The sequence below is a fragment of the Colletotrichum fioriniae genome (assembly GCF_027942845.1).
Source record: "Colletotrichum fioriniae strain IMI 355084 chromosome Unknown scaffold_4, whole genome shotgun sequence".
NCBI classification, from domain to species: domain Eukaryota; kingdom Fungi; phylum Ascomycota; class Sordariomycetes; order Glomerellales; family Glomerellaceae; genus Colletotrichum; species Colletotrichum fioriniae.
In genome coordinates, this window is record NW_027076840.1 from 1,648,800 (window position 1) to 1,662,033 (window position 13,234).

Sequence of the window (13,234 nt, forward strand, 5' to 3'; positions counted from 1 at the left end):
CTCCAAGGTGAAGACCCCCTGGGCTGCCGAGGTTCCCCGCGGTTCTCATTCCCGGCCCTAGACGAGGTGACGAGGTACCGGTAGTGGGGTAAGAACCGTCGGGGCCCAGGCGACGAAATCGCTGGACGCATTGGATGACATAGCTCTAACGAGTCAACAGTGGAGGCCAATGGGCAATGATGGAGGTGAGTCTTCGTGGCTGTATGTGTAAATCATTGGAGTGATTGAGACTGTTTCTACAACATGAACATCAGAAAGAGCATTTCGTGTTCTCACATCAATTCGTGGAAGTGACGTTCTGGTGGCACCCCAAGCTCGAGCCTTGGCGCCCCGGTTTGGGGATTAGATAAGATAAGGGGGAAGGTGGGATGTCTCCGTCTCTGTTTTGACGACATGCCTCCTGCGCCAGGCCGTCCAACACCCCGTCTTGCCAAGCCTCGAAGCCCACCAGTCTACAGCCATGTCAACCAGCGGAGGTCGAGGAGGTCGAGGAGGAGGGGGAGGGTATGCAGCAGGAGGAGGAGGAAATTGGAGAGCAGGTGGTAACAGAGGGTTTCGGGGCGGGAGAGGTGGAGGAAGAGGAGGAGACATAGTAAGAGGCGGCGGCGGCGGTAGTGCTGGTGGTGGTCCCGGCCGAGGAGGCCGTTCACATTCAGGACCATGGGGGAGACTCAAGCCCGTCGACTTGGATCCTCTCGACGGCTACGGTCTTCCATCAAAGGGTGACACAAGGTACGGCCTGTAACTCTGAGCTCCGTTATTCACGAACCTATGCTGACCCATGCGCCTCCTCAGACTCCTGACCTTCAAGACGCAAGAACAATACTACACAAAGATCGTCGAACGGTACATGACATTCTGCTCCGACGCCGGCGAGCGCGACGAACTCCTCCGCCGCTTCGCCTCCCTCGACATCGCAGACTACCCCTCCGTCTCCCCTGCCGCCTCCCCGAGACTCCTCGACGATCCCTCCAGCACAAAGGCCCTCTCGGACGTAATGATGGCCCTCCGCAAGCTCCGCGAGGGTATCGTGGCCTCGAAACGCGTAGACGACTTTGCGATCCAGGCATATCTCTTCAACATCCGCCTCTCGGTCCTCGTCAAGCACCCGGAATCCTACCACCCGGCCATCCTCCACGTCCTGCGCACCATCCACCCGGCGCGCAACCTGACCAGCGTGGAGCTGCAGGAGGTGCTGTCGTACCTCGTCCTTGACGCGGCGTGTCGAAGGGCGGACTTGGCGGAGGCGTACGCGATTCGGCACCGGTATAAGCTGCGTGATGCAAAGGTGGATGCCGTGCTGGCGGCGCTGGCGCATGATAATTATGTTGCGTTTCGGAGGGTGCAGGGGAGCGTGGATGGGCACCGGGCCAAGTTGCTCGAGTTCGCCGAGGCGGATGTGCGGACGCACGTGTTGAAGTGCTTTGGGAGGACGTATTTGGGCGTTGATCGGGAGTGGTTGGAGAAGTGTTCGGGTCAGGACTGGGAGTCGTTGACGAGGGATCACGGTGTTGGGTGGGAGCTTGACGGGGCGAGGGTTGTCATTCGGAAGGTTAGAGCAAAGTGATGGGAGCTATTGCTGGGATGGTAGATATGTTGCATTTGATACCCCTGAATTCAACAAAAGCGTCTCGAAACTCGGTATGCCTTATGGCTTCTAGCTGCTTGGTATGACAGTTAGGTCTTTAATCGAAGCTATGCCGATAACCCCGAATCCTTGTTCATTCCCGTACAGGCAAGATTATGGCATTAATTACCAATGGGATTTATTGGCATAATACTGGTAACTCAGAGCTTAAGACTCGTGACCACTTCGAATTCACTTCGTCAAAGCATGCCTAGACGACAAAATCACTGCTGTGTTTCCTCGAATCCCCAGTCATGAAGCTTGAATCTCCCGACGACGGTGTTGCGTTCCAATTCTCCCGACTGGACGACATCAGACAGTCCATCAACCGGATTCGTGTCCGCTGTTTCCTTCAATCTTGAAATGCGGCGTTCATTGAGGTAGTGCATGGCCCAAAGCCAAATAACAAACAGCATTGCACCAGTCCATAATGATATCGAAAATGCATGCTTATTTTCGAGTAATTTTAGAACTTCGTTCAGTGCAAGCATATATTCTGGGATAGCAACAGGGCTAATCGAAATTATTAGCAGTATACTAGGTCAATTTCAACAGGAAACAACTGACACAAGAACCCAGGCAATGGCGCCAGCGACACGTTCATAGCGAGTGTACCCGGAAGGTTCTTTTTGCTATCGCTAGGTTGTCCCTTTTCGATGTCGGTATTTGTCTTAGAAATTTCCATGATGCTACTAGGGTAGGTATGATAGAAGGATTGATCTGTGAGAGAGCGTATCGCTGAGTAAATAATCTCCTGGTTCGAGAGTACGTGTAGTTCAGGTTTGGCAAAAGTTGTCAACGGATGAACTCTAGAGAGACTACACACCAAATAGAAACGACGCCTGATGTAACCCTTTGAGCTCAAGGAAAAGTCTGCCGACCCATCAAGTGGTATACCCCCTATTGCGTCAGCGTGACTTTCGCCGCCAGGCTGTGCTTTCACCAACTTTAAACCCGGAAGTTGACAACAGGGTGCCCGGCCCACCTGGACACGACTGTGGTGCCTCGATCTCAATAGCCAGTAGTAGAGGTCATTTTAGGAAAAGAAAAAGCCCTTGCTTCCGATTTAGAACGCAGCTTTGGATGCATTCGGTGAACTACTTGGCTCGTAACTTCACCACTTCGGGCGTACGTTACTGGCAGAAGCTGAGACAATGAAAAGGATCGCCTGGGCCTATTGAGGAGCAGGGTTCCTTTGAGACCGAATTTAGCGCCCATCATTAGAGAGAGGCTCCCCTCAAGGTACTTATTCCTGTTTTATAAATGATATTCTATCGACTGCTCGAAAGCGTCAACAAATGAAAATATTCTTGTAAGGGGTAATCATAAATTATGGAATGATCTGATCCTACCTCATTCTTGTGCTTCCGCTCTTGAACAGTTCAAAGGTAGAGCCGAATTACAGAAATCATGTAAATCGGTGTAACGACACCATCTAGCAGGTGGTGGAATACACGCATGAAGATGAGAAATGTGCCAACTGCAAGGTCATAACCTTTCCGGGATCCTCTACAGCCTATGGTAGTAGAGACCACAGCTGAGCCTTCTTCTTCCACATCCTAGGCAATTTTCCGAAAGACGAGGGCTTCGAAGAAATTTGGTCCATAATAGACGCAACATGCTTAGCCTGATTTAAGCTAAACTTAGCGAGCAATTCAGGATGAGCCTCTAAAATGTCATGATTGCTGACAGGAACTTCTCCAAAGTACCAGGTCTCTGGATCAACGCGTTCCACAATAGACGAAATATACTTAGCCTGCACTAAGCTAAGCTTAGCGAGGAACTCAGGGTGAGACTCTAAAGTTTGATGATGGCTGACAAGGACATCCCAATCGCATTGCTTGCAGAATGCCGAGACAATGTCATCTCGGAACCTGGCCTGGTACCGATGATTGACTTCCAGCATCTCAAAGGCCTCCAAGATGCGGTCTATTGTTGCGTCTTTCGCATCGAGGGTGAACGTTCGGCGTGGGGTAAAAGAGATGCAGCCTCGGAGAGCGCAGGCTACTTGCTTCAGGAGTCCCACGTTTTGTAAAAAGTCGATAAGCTGGTAAAGCTCGATTAGACGCGCCCAATCGGCGACGAGTGGGTAATCTCTCGACAGGATGACCACCTCACGCCCCAATCTGAGACGCTTTTGCCATTGACGATGTGCGAGATCGAGGTATAAGACCATTAGATCCGGGTCAACATCGAGAAGGCGGATGGTGGAATTCCTCGATTCTTGGAAATCGTGTCTAAGGCAGGCTCTAAAGAAGTCGGAGTGCTTGGTGATGAGAGATTTCTGAACGACAAAAGACTTGTTCTCGGCACACTCCATGATAATTTGAGTTTGATCGTCGCCATCTCCACTGCTGTAATGAGATTAGGAAAGAAGGATTTATGAACAAAGGCATCGGAGCACAATACCTAATAGAAAAGAGAACTTCTCCGTCTCGATCCATCGTGGCTTCAGGTGCATTACGCATTGTATAATTCTGTGTCAAAAAGGGCCGGTGTAAGTGGCGATGAGAATGGTATTTCTTGTGTTGAGTTCTGCCCGTTATTAGTAATTGGGGTATCTGCATTGAAGAGAGGTTTGGTAACTTAGCAAGATAGGAGGCAGAAGGTACAAGAGAGGGAGGAGGTAACGGAGATATGGCCCGTTTTGGAGATCTTTACCTTTTATCTTCAATCCGGTCAGCCATCCAGGTTGATATCCGTCTAGTCATAGAAACTGCACTCTCGTTTTGGTAACTCATATGGAATCTATTTTCTTCGATAACAAGGTACCTGGGGTACTCAAAAAGAGCAGGAAAGATGATGTAGAAGCTGGATACTAAGCTGCTAATTCTTCGTGGTGATCGTCAAGCGGGCTGATTCTCCCGTCCGACCAGTAGACTGGAGAAATGCCATGACTACCCGCAGCACTCGACCAAAGCTCATTGTTCAACATGTTTATCACCGGATTTCAAGTCTATTGTAAGCTCTGTATATCTAAATGCCGTCGATACCCAATAGCCTTGCGAAATCGCTCTTTGAAATCAACCCACTCGGCATCCTGGCCTTTGTCTCGCCATGTAAATTGGAAAAAACCTGGCGAGGCGTGCGGCGGAGGCCGGAGAGGAGGCTCAGGCTGAGGTTGAAGCCTTAGAAGATGTCCTGACGGAGTATCAAGCAAAGGATGGGATGAAAATCTCAAGTGACAAGGCTGCCGCTTTTTCTATCAACGGAGTTACGGCCAACCATAGTGATCATTCAAGTATGTTCTGGTACACCGTACGGATGTCTTTTTAGTCTGAGCCACAGCTTCCCCGTTTCCAAATGACCACACTACCCCACGCTTATTCTATCCGTAATTTGTTCAAGCATGAGCTCAAACGCATCGGAGAAAACGCATCTTAGCGTCGCTTCCTGGAACTGCCTGGCTTACACCACAAAAGCACTGTCAAATCACTCTTCGCCACACTAATGCTCCCAGGATCGCCCAGGATTCTTGTGACTTCCAGTCCACCTCCTTCTTAAGGAAAGCCAAATTTAGATCATGATGATGATGACGCCTTTTGCACTGATTCATTAGGGCTGTTAGAAAACTCATATCCAGCATAATTTCGACAACTAGTGGGGACACCCCCCCCGACCTCCGCTGCGGCAAAGTAACCACTAGAGTTGAAGGACACGCAGGTCGATCCATCGTCCTCGAGGATATAGCTCGGTACTCGGAGGCAAAATGAGATTCTGAAACATGTTGTTGCTTTGATAAGATATGGACATGATCTGGTCGGTAGCAGCTCTCGATCATGCGATCGCTGAAACTCTCGCGAATCTTTTGGCGCGGTGATTGATTTTGGGTGATTTGGATGCCTCTCAACTTGGCATTATTCGCCTTCTCATATTTTGTTGTGGAAGCTGCCTTCCACGGTGATTGCGATGATACTCGCCTTGTTCAGATGTCCCAGAACTTGGAAGAGGAGGGGTATCTTCGGCTTCTTCGCAGATATATGCGCATCCAAGTCCGCACCGTCATGATTGCGTGCTGCCACTTACTTCAAGAGACCGCCGATTACGGCGTCTGCAGTCTCGATGGCAGGATAAAGAATGACGATAAAGCAATGTCCGAAGGAGACGCGCACTGGATGACACGTACATGTCTCTCATTCGGCCGCGTGAGATGAGTACTGAATGGATCTCGGAGTAAAGGAGGCAATGATGCAGTCTTCGGATTGTCATGGGCGAGCGTCTGCCATAGAGAGTGACAGGCTAAGTGCGGCCACTAAGGTTCCCTGACCTATCATCTTCTCAATTGTACCTAAGACTGACGTGCGGAAAGTTGGCATGTCGAATAAGGACGGTTTTCTAAAGAAGGAATCATATATGGTTGATTTCAGAGCACATAGTGATAACGTAAGCCCGCCGACCACTGTCACCACCACTATCTATCTTGGTTAAAGGTCCATCCTCTGAGAAAGACATAAGATTCAGAGCACATTTACCTGGCCTATTGCAATCAGGTTGCCGGTGCTCATCTTCGCTTCCAGCTTATTGATGCATGTACATGTAAGTCGATACCGCCGAGGGAGGGCCCGAATAAAACAGAACTGTGGGTGATGCTGTACACAACGTCTGTTCTGTTAAGATCTGCCTGTTTCCCAGCGATAAAAGTGCTTTCTCTAGATAAAGTGTAGAAGCTGTGCGGATACTGCCATCTTCGAAATGGTGGCCTAAGGGTAGTATGTGCCGCAACGCTGGCACGCCCTCATAGAAGGTGAAGTGTGAAAGAAGCATGAAGGTACTGCGGTCTACGTCGATACCCCCCCTATCGCTAAGACTCAACCTGATTATCCATGTTTTGTATTTAATATTCTTTTCTTACCATCTGGCCACCCCTGCCAAAGGCATTTACCAGCGACCTTGGCATGACATTTCCTTTGCCTTGCCTGAGTACTACCACAGGTCAAGGCTGAGGGTGTTAGGCAACATAGCGGTAGTTTCTGTATATATAATCTAAGCTGAGGGGGGAAGAGATTTCCAAGGCAAGACTTTGATAGCGGTGAAGCGTTTAAACAGGGCGTACGCGGGCCCAGCGCGGCAAGTAAAGGTAGGATAAAGGTATTAGCCAGGATATAACTATTCGAATCCAGCCCATAATATAGTCCTGGCTACTCATCCAACACATATCACCTGCCAGTACTAAAGAATAATCAGGTGGGAATCTACCTCCAAAAGGTTAGACATAACGCCGAGCTGAAGCCACCGTGATGATGCTGATTCTCCCACTAGGTAGCTCCATAAGCATACCGTTGCGGCGTCGTAGTATACTCCAACCTCATTAACGTAGGTAGCTACTGCTGTAATGGTCTTTGGGGATGGAAGGAGCTGAAGTAGAGGCTCTTCAGAGCAGGACTGAGAAGAAACGGCCTCGCGACTAGATAAGTGCAATGGAAAGCTAGACGAATATCGCTGTCCGGCTCTATTCCGATGCCGACCTGCGTGGCTGACTGGTGATTTCTCCTGCCTGGGATAGACGGAGCTACGTCCGCGGCAAGCGCTAAAGTACCACGTCGAGCCCCCCGTACTGTGGTACCATACATTGGAGCTCTGCTATTAATGCTCGTCTAAGGCGGTTTTGTATAACACAGTACTAGATGTCGCCGCAATAGCTTGGGAGGAGACTTGGTGCGGCATCACTGATCTATTCAGCTAGGCTTGCCAAAATCGTTGATGGGAGGAGGGAAGGAAAGCTCATACACCCGGGAGCCCCGGCTTGTATTTGTACGCAAGATCGGTATTGACCCCCCGAACTCTACTTTGATAATAGAGCTTGAAGGATGTTGTATGCCTTGGTTATGGTTGTCTTGTTTGTGTTCAATTGAAAAGGAGGTTTGTCGGAAAAAGGCCTCACAAAGAGCGACAATACAAGTGAGCCTTGCTTTCAGAGAAGTAGTCTATCCAACGTTTTATTCCTCCATTGGTAGTGAAAGTGTTGTGTTTCGACATCAGCGGTCATTAGCAACTCGGTTGACAACGGTCGTGCAATGGGTTGTCCCAATTGAAAACGGCAAACAACTTCTTGTATGAAAAATTATTGAAAACACAAGAAAGCTGAGTGAACAATCTGCTGGTGACAGTTCAGGCAACCCGAAAGCGAGCATTGTGTAATACCTATTAGAACAAAGCGTCTTGTCCACCTCATGTTTATTCTTAGCAGGTAAAAAGTGGGACCCGTTTTCTGACTCCGCAGCCACAGCTTCCGGTGATGCACGGAGTCCCTTCACTGCCCGAGCCAATCAGCAGCCCAGCTTACTAACCGGGCATTTCTCGAACATTCCCCTCCGACCTCACCGAATACCTAGCAGAAGCCGGCGACGACCTTGCCTATCCTATTCATTCTAGTGTCGCCCTCCGCCGCGAGGAACCACTATCACTATCAGCATTACTAAGTGCCGGACCCATTCGGAGACTACTGCGCAATTCGTCGTTCTCAAAACATCCATCAGAAGAAAACATGAGCGCGTTGACATCCGCCACGGCGTTCTCGCCATCACTGGAGGCCGTCAGGTTGGCCGCCAGCATGTATAATGCGGCCCGCGAAGGCAACAAGGCTGTCATTGAGGAGGGCATCCTCGACGGGTTGCCGCCGAACCTGACGAATGAGAAGGGAGACACATTGGTGCGTAGCGATGCTCACCTCAGTTGTTGTTTCTCAGCGGGGGGATGCCGTCTTCAGCGTCCGAGCCGGAGACCTTGACGATGGTTATTGAGTCACCTCATGGCTAACATCTCATCCAGCTGATGCTGGCCGCGTACTACGGTCATGCGGACGTGGTCAAGCTCCTGATCCAGCATGGAGCTGACCCCAACAGACTGAATGACAAGCGTCAAAGTCCGATCGCGGGCGCTGTCTTCAAGGGCCTGGATGCAGTGATTGAGGTAAGTTGGCGAGGGAAATCACGGGCGGGAAGAATTACTCATTCATAGTGCTGACGCTAACTCTGGCAGGTCCTCCTGGAGGGTGGTGCTGACCCAGAATATGGCAAGCCATCAGCGATCCAGTGCCTCACAATGTTCAACCAAGAGGGTAAGTGGAAGGACAGATTTGAGAACGCACCGGGAAGAGGAAAGGCAAAGGCAGTGCCTCAAGATCAGGCCGAGGAGAGGGCGCCTGAGAAGTTCAAAGCATGAGCGATACTACGAGACTCTGGTGCCTACAAGCAAGGGCACGACAATGTTTCCAACTTTAACGAAGACCACAAATTATGAGAGACAATTTTTACAATTCATTCAGCTATCTGTGCTGCTGTGATATTCTTGAAAAGATCATTTGTTCATCCCTAATGTCTCCAATCAGATCATTCTTTGAAATCCGACGATACCAAAGACTCAAAAACCATTCCGCTCGGAACCTCCTTCCATTGCTTACTCTCGTCCAGAAGTGCTTGGCTAGCCTCCCACTCCCTTCGAATAATCTGCACATGAGCATCGCTCCTTGGCGTAATCTTCGCAGGAAACGGCTTTGGCTGGACCAGAAACCCGTCAGTAAGGTCATCCGCGTCTGGAGTGATCTCGACTCCCTCAGCATCAACTGCTTTCTCAAGGTTGAAAGCCCACAGCAGCCTCGAAATACTTAGGAAGAGTGATCGATCAGCGATATGCGTTCCTTGGCACAGCCGTCGACCAGCGCCAAAGACGTAGTGATCGCGCTTCGACGGGTCTCCGTTCATCGCCGACTCGAATGAGTTCTGCTCGTCGCCTTCATAACGAGAAGGTTCAAAAGCGCGTGGATTCTCAAATCGGTTCTCATCCATGTTGATCGCCCATACATTCAGCATGACGCCTGCGCCCTTGGGAATCTTGTAGCCCATGTACTCATCGTCCTGTATGACGGCGTGCGGTAGGCCGAGGATCGCAGTCGGCATCCAACGCAAAGACTCCTTTATGCATGCCCGTATGTAGGGCATTGAGTCCCAGTCATCCATGTTCGGGAGTCTCTCGGTACCACAGACGCGATCCAATTCTTCTTGGGCCTGCTTCTGGACGGAGGGGTGCAAGACCATGGCCTGGACGAAGCCAGTCAGCGTGGACGCGGTGGTGTCCGAACCAGCCTCAAGAGCGGACCCGGATATATAGCCGGCCAGGGCGTCGGAGAAACCGAGAGCCTTTTGGCTTTCGACGATGCCCACACAGAAACAGGGCTGAGCCTTGGTCAGTACCGCATGCGCAATCTCGAATACCAGGCAGTGCTCACCTTCGCCGTGCCCTTGAGAACACGCTCTTTTGCATCCATCCAGTGACCGACGTACAGAGCCCTCTCCTCCTTATGTAACGCCTCAGCATATCTTTTCCCAGGCAACATGAATCCGAGGTTCCTCAGGTGCGGGTACACGTCCAAGACAGCAGCCGTAGAAGAACCCACGACCTCGCTCCACTTTTCGACACAATGATACAGTCTCTTGAGCTTCTCGTCATGTATGCTCGTCGTACGGAATCCAAATACCATCTGTGTCGTCAGCGAGGTCGTGAAGCGACGGATGTGTGCGACAAAGGAGTCGGGCTCTTCCAGGATTCCGGACAGCATCTGCTTGCTTTCGAGGTCTTGGTACGGTACGTAGCCCTTAGCGGCCTTGATGTGAAGGACTTGGTGGAATATCTTTCGGATCATGCGCCATGTTTCGCCGTATTGCTTTTGTTCCGTTAGCTCCTAGATCAGAAGCCGCCGTACATGGAAGGCGCGGGGCAACTCACCATCATGACGACGCGGAGATTACCGCTGACTACATTCCCAAGGTAGAGATCGGTGCGAGAGGAGTAGATGTTGCTGCGTTTGTCCAGGAGGTCCTTCACTGCCCGGTCGGAAGAGAGCACAATCATGACCTTGGTGCCGAGAATGAGCGAGTATACTGGGCTATCCAAGATCCAAATATTAGTGTACAGATACTCTGCTTCCCAGCCAGATGGGAGAGCGCTCCGTTGAACATACCCATACTCTTCAGCCCATTTCTTGAACTTATGATGCGACTGTGTCGGCGGAATCTGGTGCAAATTTCCGATCAGTGGTAACGTGGGAGGTCCTGGAGGATAGTTCTTGGGCCGTCGGCCGACATTCCGCAGCTTGAAGACGGCAATACCTAAAATCGCCAGCGGGATCAGAAACAGGAATGCCATGCTTCGAATTCGGGCGTGGAAGATTCCCGTGAACGGTCAGTGGTGTAAAATGGAAGGAGCGATAGGGAAGGATTGAAGTAGAGAAAGACCGAGAGGGCGACAGCGAGTTCCAATTTCAATTGCTAGCCATCATCTGCTCTGCCGACTACTATGCGGGGAGTCGACGGCAGCTCACATATCATCATCTCGGCTTAGTCGTGCCAAGTGTGCACCCCTCATCGCAACTTCATCCACGTATGCCGAATGGAGCACATCAGTAACCAATGCTGCATTCTACGTAGGTAAGCGGACCCAGAGACATGAAGAAGTTCCACTTTCTTTTGTTGGTACCGTGATGTGACAGACTACGACTTAGCTCTCCATTGAGAATACGAAGGAGTAAGCTGCATGACAGCCTGTTGGCTTCACATGCAAGCAGCCAATGATCCGCGTGTGATATTCCAGCTACGGAAATGCGGTGTAACTGTCCGATGCATCACTGTCAAGGCTCTTTCAGATACCTGCTCCAACGCCAATCGTCGGCAAGAAGAGAAATTGACGACAAGTACGCAGGACAAGTGCTGATGTTTTCGGCACTCACTGAGGTTGATATGTGGAGCATTGCGCAAATGCACACTCGTCATAATAATACTTGCAAACTTTGCAGGTATTCTTAGGGTACCGTATTATTGCAACTGGATACTCTTGCTGCTGGGCACTGGGCATTAGGAAAGCATCATACCACTGTAGAAGAACCAGGATGTTCAAAGCTACCACAGATACTCGAGATGACGCAAAGTTTCCCTCGTTAACTCGACCGCCAGGAGATCTAGCTCGCAAGAGAACCGAGCGCTTGTATTTACTTCCAAACAGGGCCTGGAACGATTGCGTTCACCGTTCTCAAAGCGCTTTGCTCGCGTTCAAATATTGCAGACCTAGCGACCTGAAACGTATGTAGACCGAGTATTTATTTCGACAAAAAGCCAAAACCATCTGTGTGCGTGAAATGACTATGCCATGGAGGAAGGAAAGCCAAGCGAGAGAGCGGTCGCTCAAGGTCCTCTGTGCTCTTTGATTCAGCGCGTGTCTTTCTATACATTACGTACTCACACGGGGCTGTTGGTCTGCTTAAATATGTTCCTCAAGTGACTTACCGGCACGACTGTCGACACGCATGGCGACGGAGGCACTGAAGATCTCAAGAACCCAGTGAGTACGTACATCAAAGCTGCGGACACGGAAGAAGAGGCTGGATAATAGTCATTGCGTAAATACCCAGTCGCCACCATGGTTCCTTACAGTCTTGAGAGTGTTTCGTGAGGGGTATGAGAGGAATGTATTTTAAAGTCTTGTCCCGTTGTGTTGAGTTCAAAAAACGAGTTGATAGCCCAATCATAGAGAACCTGGATCTTTTCCTACTTCCAACTATCCACTTCCGGTCATGCTCAAGTGATGAGCTGTAGTCCCAGTCCTCAATGATCTCGGCGCATGCCATCTTCGCCATAATCTCCGTCCTCCTCCTCATCGTCGTTCTCGTCAGCTTCATCGCTCTCGTCATCATCGTCGTCCTCGTCATCTTCATCGCTCTCGTCATCATCGTCGTACTCATCAGTCTCAATGTATCCATACTCGATAATCATCTGTTTCTCCGCTTTAAGGCGCTCCACCTTGGTGCCGAGAGATCTGGTCTTCTGCAGGAGAGTAGCCATACGTTGAGTCGTGGCCATCAGCACGGCCTCCAGAAAAGCCTCTCCCTTGGTAGTTGTGCGGGCGAAAGCGTAGGTTTTGTCAATATCGATTTGTTGACAGCAAACCTCCGCAATCTGAGACTGGAGATAGGCCTCATCGGGAATGCTGGGATCCAAGGTGTCATATGCGTTCTTGTATGTGTTGAATAGCCATTTGATACCCTCTGGCGATGATTTGTCCACCATCTTTACTGCTTCGTGCTGCATGTAGCCCAGGATAGACTCGGCCAGTTCAACACGCATAGGCTCGTTTAGCAACCGGTCGGAAAGTTGGTAAACTTCAATCACGGTGATGAAGTCTTCCGCATTTTCCCCATACCACTTGGTAATAGCTATGAATTCATCCATTGGATTGCCGGTAGTCGTCATATCGACGACGCGTAGGTAAGCCTCGAGAACCTCTGGCTCGATATCGTCAAACTCTATGACGGAAGTTCTGCCCTCAACAAAATTGGAGCCGTTGAGGCATGCTCTGAAGTAGTCAGAGTCCTTGACCAGCTTTGACTTGCTGAAGGTGAAGACTTTTTCGCCGCATTTGAGGGTGACGCGCTCGGCAGAATCACTAGGAGAACAACGGGTTAATGAACAACAACAAATAATTTCCACATCGAGGTGCCGTAACATTGAAAGCTGAACCTACGGATTCGATGGCCGTAATGCCAAATCCTCATCGTCGACATCGGTAGGCAGCGGGATGCCTCCATCGATGTGAGAAGCATGGGAGTCGGCCATCTTTCTC

General features: G+C 50.3%; 4 protein-coding genes across 4 annotated transcripts; 2 read left to right on the plus strand and 2 right to left on the minus strand.

Moving 5' to 3' along the window:
• Positions 1-460: 460 nt before the first annotated feature.
• Positions 461-1,567, plus strand: N0V96_004297 (uncharacterized protein; the record flags this gene model as incomplete). Its single annotated transcript, XM_053188363.1, has 2 exons — positions 461-732; positions 796-1,567. The coding sequence occupies 2 exons, from the start codon at positions 461-463 to the stop codon at positions 1,565-1,567; spliced, it is 1,044 nt and encodes a 347-aa protein (XP_053054325.1).
• Positions 1,568-8,111: 6,544 nt separating this feature from the next.
• On the plus strand, positions 8,112-8,788 carry N0V96_004298 (uncharacterized protein; the record flags this gene model as incomplete). The annotated part of the gene is made up of 3 exons (XM_053188364.1): positions 8,112-8,276; positions 8,396-8,536; positions 8,606-8,788. 3 exons carry the CDS (start codon positions 8,112-8,114, stop codon positions 8,786-8,788), a joined length of 489 nt encoding a protein of 162 aa, XP_053054326.1.
• Positions 8,789-8,955: 167 nt separating this feature from the next.
• N0V96_004299 (uncharacterized protein) lies at positions 8,956-10,768 on the minus strand (the record flags this gene model as incomplete). The annotated part of the gene is made up of 4 exons (XM_065757078.1): positions 8,956-9,804; positions 9,852-10,286; positions 10,349-10,508; positions 10,584-10,768. The coding sequence occupies 4 exons, from the start codon at positions 10,766-10,768 to the stop codon at positions 8,956-8,958; spliced, it is 1,629 nt and encodes a 542-aa protein (XP_065614291.1).
• Positions 10,769-12,219: 1,451 nt separating this feature from the next.
• Positions 12,220-13,227, minus strand: N0V96_004300 (uncharacterized protein; the record flags this gene model as incomplete). The annotated part of the gene is made up of 2 exons (XM_053188366.1): positions 12,220-13,057; positions 13,136-13,227. 2 exons carry the CDS (start codon positions 13,225-13,227, stop codon positions 12,220-12,222), a joined length of 930 nt encoding a protein of 309 aa, XP_053054328.1.
• Positions 13,228-13,234: the final 7 nt, after the last annotated feature.